Below are 7,542 nucleotides of genomic sequence, written 5' to 3'. Positions count from 1 at the left end.
GGTTTGCCACTTTTTTTTTCCTATAATAGGTGATGAAACATTAAAATTATGGGATTTAAGAAATTATAAACAACCTGTCAGTGTTGCTAAAGGACTTTATAATAGGTTTCCTGAGTATGTAAAAGCTAAAAAAAATTATTTATGCTTTAATAATAAAAATTAAACATTTTTGAAATTATAATGGGAATTCTCCAAAAAAAAGAAAAAAAACTAATATTATCAACTTACACAATTAAAATGTGAATGATACTTAAGAACTAAAGTAATAATGCATTTGTTATTTTGATTCAAATAATAAAACATTATCTGAATCAAAATATTCTTCTCATATATCAATATTTGCTGAAAGTCTAAATAAAATAAATAAACTAAATAAAATAAAAGAACTAAAAAATGTTAATTAAATAATAATTTTAAGTAGATAAGCATATATTAATCAACTTATGACATATTTTTAAATGCGGATGATGACTTCTGCAGATATAATTAACATTTATCATAAAAAGTTAAGAAATGTATTTGATCATTTTGATTACAAATTTTCTTGAAGATCAACTCAAGTGTTTCTGATTTTTTTTTTTAATTAGCTCTCATTTTTGTGTGTGTGTTAAAAAGACATCATACATTTAAGAAACTTGTTTATTCATTATTTTGCTAGAGCACATTTAAAAGTAACTGAAACATAAACATTTTTGAATTATGTACTTATCTTCAGGTGTCTGAACATTATAATAACATTATTATAACAAATATAATCAAAGAAAAACTGCTTATATAATGTCCAGTATAAAACGAAAGATGCTAACGTTTTTGGTTGATAAGCCATTGTCAGGCATCTAGAATTAGAAAGTTTGAAAATTTAGTTGAAATGTCATTGTTATAGAAATGGAGCTAGTGTGAATTGCACCAATAACTCTAAAGAAATTAAACACTGAGCAGAGATGAATAATATTTCATTTATCTCAGTGGCCTGAAGAGATAATGATGAATATTTTTTTAATTGGAGAAGACAAGGATTTGATTAGACAAATTAAAATATTAAAAATCATAATATCAGAATTATTCTGTTCAGGAATTTTTGTATATGATACTTTAATTATGTTAAAATATATCTATTATATGAAAAATATGTAATATTTCTTTTAATTAAATTAAATTCTTTGTTTTTACTTGAATTAGTTTAATTTAGAAAAGAACCAACTTGTATTATGTATAATTAATTAATTTCTTTTATTATTTGCTCTTCTAAGATGATAAAACAATGCAAGACCTCAGAAGCAACAACTTTATGTAGTTTTTATGATGATATGCATTTTGTGTGTCTGTAATCTATTTAGTCATCAATTGCTTGGTAAAGCTGCACATATCCCCTCCAATAATATACATTAGAGACAAGTTTAAATTCCATGAATAAGCATCTTAACAAAGAAATTTAAGACCCAAAACATGCAACTATTACAATCTAAAATCAATTATAGCTGCTAAAATTCTAGAACAGTGAAATATGAAATCAAAAGAAAATCAAAATGCACATCACTGTAAAAACTAAATAAAGTTGTTGCATCATGTCTTGCATTGGTCTTGCCTTCTTTTAGAAGAATGAATAAATAAAGAAATTAACTTCATATTCTCTCTAATTAATAACTAAATAATAAATTAAGTTAGAATAAAATATTTATCGAATGCATTTTAATAAATAAAATTTTTTGTAATATTTAGGACAGACTGCAATTTTAGTCCAGATAATTCTCTCATAATGACAGGAACATCTCTTCAGAAAGGAGAAAATTATGGAAAATTAGTATTTTTAGAAAAAAATACTTTAAAAATTTCGTATGAAATTGATGTTACAAATGCTGTAAGTGAAATTTTTCATTTTATTTAGCTCAGCTGCTAATGTAAATTTTTTATATATTATCATTTTTTTTGTACAAATTTAAGTTAGTCATGAGAATTGACTTTGGATCATGAATATTATTTCTTGCAATCCAGTATTAGGATGAAAATAAAATGAAAAGAAAATTTTTTTAATATAACATTCTTCATTTCTTTATCATAAAAGTTGTTAATTGCATTGTTTACTATTATAATACAGTACAATAGCATATAAAATATTATTTATTTAATAAGTACAAGAGTAATGCTCAGCCAGTGACTGATTTTATCAGTAGTAAACACATTAAAATTAAATACTAATGTCAAATGGATAGTGATTGTATATACAGAAAAAATTTTTTAAAAATATTTATCTATAAAAGTTGATGGATTTTAAGAATTTATTTTGTAGACATAATTTATCCTCTATAATGGGTGGCGAACCTTTTTGAGCCTGCGTGCCATACTGTAAGCATACTTAGCTTTAAAGATGTTTATGCAGGCAAAAGTTTTAAACTTCAAATAACAATATTTAAATAAATTAAACGAAAATGCTTTAATTAGAATAAATGAAACAATAATTGAAAAAGACAAACGATAAATCAAAATCGTACGATACATTACATGCCAGATGATTTCTTCTTAAGAACGTGCCACTTTGGACACGTGTGCCATAGGTTTGCCACCCCTGCTCTATAACATACTATAAAGTATAATGCTGTGAATTCTGGAAATATATATTATGAATTTAAAAATGATTCTTTATGACAAAATTACTAATACAAATTATTTTTATTTTAGAGTATTATTCGTAGTATTTGGCATCCAAAACTTAATCAAATTATGTTGGGATGTTCAAATGGCTTAGTGAAAATTTATTATAATCCTGATTATAGTGAAAGGTAATTTAAATTAATTATTTTATAATTCTATTTTAAATATATTTGAAAATCTTTTAATATCTCTTTGTTTTCGTTATCAGAAAAAATTTAAAAACAATTTTCATGTTAAATATTTATTTCTATTAAATAATTTTAATAACATTCAAAGACTATTGTAAAAATATGCAATAGCCTTCGAACATAAAAGGCTGTTACAATCTGAAAAGGGAGTCATCAAAAATACTGAAAAATATTTATTATTGAGAGACTTTTCAAAAAACTTTTAATTTTCAATTATTAGTTATTGATGAGAAAAATGAAAAAGTTATGCTACTAGTCAATAAAAATTATTAAACATTGTACTGTTTTATAACTAATTAAATTGTATAATACATATAATAGTACATTAATTATAATTTAATTCATTAAATGTTGATAATTATATTGACTGATTGATTATTTGCTTCATCTCAAGGAAAATGCTTTGAAGCAATCCTTGTTAAGAAGTTTTCAGCAAGTCTTAATAAAAATTATTACATATTTGAAAGTACTAAAATAATGTTTGATATATTAATTAACCTTAGTGTGTTTGTTTTAACCTATTGGTTGCAAAAATATTTAGCTTTATTAAGTGCAGAAATTTAATGTTTATTCTGTTTCTCTTAGTTCAAATGAATATTTAGGTTTAGAAATTTTTTTGTTGCATTTCTGTGCATAAATATAATAATAATTTTCTTATATTTGACCTAAGAAAAATTTTTATTTCTAATGAAGAGGGTTTTAATTACCATTTTTCTAATTTTCAAATAATTTTTAAAGTATTATTTCAAAAATTAATTTCTGAATGAAAACAGAAAGATGAAAATAAAAATATATTTTATTGCTTAAAAAGAATAATCACAATTTATTTTGAATATAATACAGTCGACCCCCCTATAACATTGTTGATAATTCCGTTTTACATGAATTCCATGTTGTACAAGTCACTTAGATTTTACAAATACATGAGCCATTCACAGCCCGGCACACATATTTGTAAAATCTAAATGACTCTTACAACATGGAATTCATATAAAACAGAATTATCAACAGTGTTATAGGGAGTTGAATATAATATAAAATGCCTGTAGATTAATTTATTTTTAATAAGAATGAAATCCATTATTTAAAAGTTATAACATTATGAAAAAACAAAGTTATAATGTATTTATAAAATTTTTTTAGTAAATTCTTTAACTGCTATAAAATAAATTTTTAAACATTTTGTAACATTTAATTATTTATAATTTCAGAGGAGCAAAGTTGTGTGTAATGAAACCAAAACGAAGAGAGAAAAAATTAGAAATTGTTGCTCAAGAACAAATTATTACACGTATGGTAGTTTTGTTAATAACGAACTGGATTTAAAATTACATAATAATAAAAATATTAATTTTTTCAGCTCATGCCCTACCTTTGTTTCGAGTGGAGCGTAGCAGAAGTACAAAGAAACAAATGGAAAAGGATAGAAAAGATCCGGTAAAGTCTCATCGTCCTGATTTACCTGTTACAGGACCAGGTTTGTTTGTTTATTGGAAAAAATTTATTTTTAATTATTGATGCATGAAGTGTTGTTTTTCAATATTAAATATGATATATGCATGTTAACTTTAAGCATTAATAAGATTAATATATTTTTTCAAATGAGATAATATCTTATCTTTTTTAAAATACAACTTAACAACTTAAATACAACTTAAATACACTAAAAACTTAAACTAAGATACAGAAAATATCTAAAAACTTAAACTTTTTAGTTTAAGTTTTAAGATATTTTCTGTGTCTTAAGTATTAAAAAAATAAAAAAAAATGAAAGTATGGTATAATCAAAACTAAGTTTTTGAACTAGGAGAACAAAAATAATTTTAATATTTATTTAAAAAGAAATGAAACTTTAACTGTATTCATGTTAGCATTCTTTAGCAAGAGAGAATTATGATTCATTAACTTAATATTTATGCTAATTGCCACTTTTTATATTAATTGTATATCATTATTAAATAGTAACTAGCATTATATTAACCTGCAATTATGTATAGTTTCCATTTAGCATGACTATATACAAAAGACAGCAATTTTTCCTGATTTTTCACACGTAATTACACTGCACATAATTGCCATTCCTCAAATTTGGCTATTTTGAAAAATCCTGCGATGTCTTCTCTGCATGTGCCAAATTTCAAGTTTTTAGTTTACAATATCTGCATATGTCAATGTTCAGTTTACATGATGTTTTGTTTACAGAACAATAATGCTTCTCATATAGGAAAGTCTACCCAACTTTGCAATAGCATGAACTAATGTAAAGTGAATTCAATTGGAAATGAATGATGAGAGAGCTGAAGTGTTTCTCAGAATATTTTTTAGGCATGAAATAAAGCTGCAAAAAATTTAGATTATTAAAGGTGATATTGACTTAGGCTGTCTTATAGAGACATGCATTCAAGGTTGTAGGGACTTGTGGATCACCATGTTATGACAAACAAATCTCATGACTCATTCTTGTGGCAATCTTGAGAAGCTTTCATGACTGACTGTATTGAAAAATGGTGTGAGAGCACACAACCTTAAGCATATAACCATGTGAAAAAAAAATTGTACAAGACAGGCACAAGGTGGCAGATCTCCATAGTGGGTTTTTAAGGCAGGAAAAAATTTTTTTTTGTCTGAAATTTTTACAGATTTAGAAGATAGCATCTAGTATGAAATATATCATGGAAATATGGCTAAGTAAGTCAATTTGGTGAAAAATTACCATGAAAAAACTAGTGTGTGCAGAAAGTTACTGCTACTACATATGATTGTGGGTTAATTACATACTAGTTGCTGTTTTGCCATACAGAGTGATTCAAAAAAGACTACAATTTTGAGAGCACAATGTATTTTAATTAGAAGACTTGTGCAATAGTTGAAGCATTAATTCATAGCAAAACACTAACTTTTATCTCCAGCGGTAATTTTGTAATTTGACAGTGTTTTTCATTACAAAATAATTAAGAAGTAATGATTTAACATAAAATAAAAAAAATTTCTGTTTTATAAATTTTCAAATTATATTATATTTGTTGTTTAAACATGTCTTCTTTTCTATTTATGTGATAAAATTTGAAGCATAGATAAAAGAAAATAATTAAACTATCATGATTACAGTTATTTATATTTTCACCATACATATAATTTGATGCATCCTTAATTACAAGTTTGTATGTTAAAAATTTAAATAATATGTTGTAAGAGAAAGTATTGGAAAAATTTAACATATTTACAAATTATTAAAAAGACAATATCAAAAATTTATTTATTGAATAAATCTAAATGTACAATATTATTATATAATTATAGGACAGGGAGGAAGACTTGCATCTGCAGGAAATACATTATCATCTTATATTGTTCGAAATCTCGGTCTCAAAAAGAGAGTAGACGACAGTGTTGATCCTCGTGAAGCCATCTTGAAGTATGCTAAAGAAGCTGCTGAAAATCCATATTGGGTAACTCCTGCATATTCCAGGTAAGTGAAATAAACAGGAATTTTGAATCTATTTACTGATCTGTTGATTTTGAAAGTGAATTTTTGAATTGAAATTATTGATTTATTAATCCTTAACTGAATCAATTATCAAGTAGTTTTGTAAGCACTTTGAATTTAATATTTCTTATCAGTTTTATCAGACAGAAAATGACTTGTTTTTGGATGAAAAATAAATTTGAAAATGGTCGATAATGATTTGTATTGCTTACTCCAGGACATTTTTCACTTAATATTGCTGTAAATCAGTGCTTCCTAAACTAGTCATTTATGACCCTATTTTATTATGGGGATTTTTCATGACCCCATTTTCATGACCCCATTATCTATATATATAAAAATGGACATGTATGTCCCTATATTTCACTTTTTCGCCAAAACTACACATCGCACGTGAATGGTGTTTGTATGTGGCTCATGCCCTACCTTTGTTTCGAGTGGAGCGTAGCAGAAGTACAAAGAAACAAATGGAAAAGGATAGAAAAGATCCGGTAAAGTCTCATCGTCCTGATTTACCTGTTACAGGACCAGGTTTGTTTGTTTATTGGAAAAAGTTATTTTTAATTATTAATGCGTGAAGTGTTGTTTTTCAATATTAAATATGATATATGCATGTTAACTTTAAGCATTAATAAGATTAATATATTTTTTCAAATGAGATAATATCTTATCTTTTTTAAAATACAACTTAACAACTTAAATACAACTTAAATACACTAAAAACTTAAACTAAGATACAGAAAATATCTAAAAACTTAAACTTTTTAGTTTAAGTTTTAAGATATTTTCTGTGTCTTAAGTATTAAAAAAATAAAAAAAAATGAAAGTATGGTATAATCAAAACTAAGTTTTTGAACTAGGAGAACAAAAATAATTTTAATATTTATTTAAAAAGAAATGAAACTTTAACTGTATTCATGTTAGCATTCTTTAGCAAGAGAGAATTATGATTCATTAACTTAATATTTATGCTAATTGCCACTTTTTATATTAATTGTATATCATTATTAAATAGTAACTAGCATTATATTAACCTGCAATTATGTATAGTTTCCATTTAGCATGACTATATACAAAAGACAGCAATTTTTCCTGATTTTTCACACGTAATTACACTGCACATAATTGCCATTCCTNATAAAATTCGAATATTGGTTCGATTATAGAACGATTGTAAACGTTCCAGAAACGTTGAAAATAGTTCGTTTGACTTGACCT

General features: G+C 25.0%; 1 protein-coding gene across 2 annotated transcripts in view; it reads left to right on the top strand.

Annotated features, from left to right (window-relative positions):
* LOC111620734 (WD repeat-containing protein 70-like) overlaps positions 1 to 6,931 on the top strand; it is a 36,447-nt gene extending 29,516 nt beyond the window's left edge. The window contains exons 11-16 of one of the 2 annotated variants that reach the window (XM_023362726.1): positions 30 to 114; positions 1,720 to 1,858; positions 2,677 to 2,777; positions 4,049 to 4,128; positions 4,198 to 4,314; positions 6,138 to 6,546. In XM_023362726.1, the coding sequence (XP_023218494.1) occupies positions 30 to 114; positions 1,720 to 1,858; positions 2,677 to 2,777; positions 4,049 to 4,128; positions 4,198 to 4,314; positions 6,138 to 6,310 (695 nt within the window). In that variant the 3' untranslated portion in view covers positions 6,311 to 6,546. Of the gene's footprint in view, positions 1 to 29; positions 115 to 1,719; positions 1,859 to 2,676; positions 2,778 to 4,048; positions 4,129 to 4,197; positions 4,315 to 6,137; positions 6,547 to 6,738 lie in introns of those variants that run through there. The other variant, XM_023362727.1, reaches the window with a different exon arrangement.
* Positions 6,932 to 7,542: the final 611 nt, after the last annotated feature.

The sequence above is a fragment of the Centruroides sculpturatus genome, unplaced genomic scaffold, assembly GCF_000671375.1.
Source record: "Centruroides sculpturatus isolate CEXI.00-Female unplaced genomic scaffold, Cexi_2.0 scaffold274, whole genome shotgun sequence".
NCBI lineage: Eukaryota > Metazoa > Arthropoda > Arachnida > Scorpiones > Buthidae > Centruroides > Centruroides sculpturatus.
This window is presented reverse-complemented; position numbering and strand designations above follow the sequence as displayed.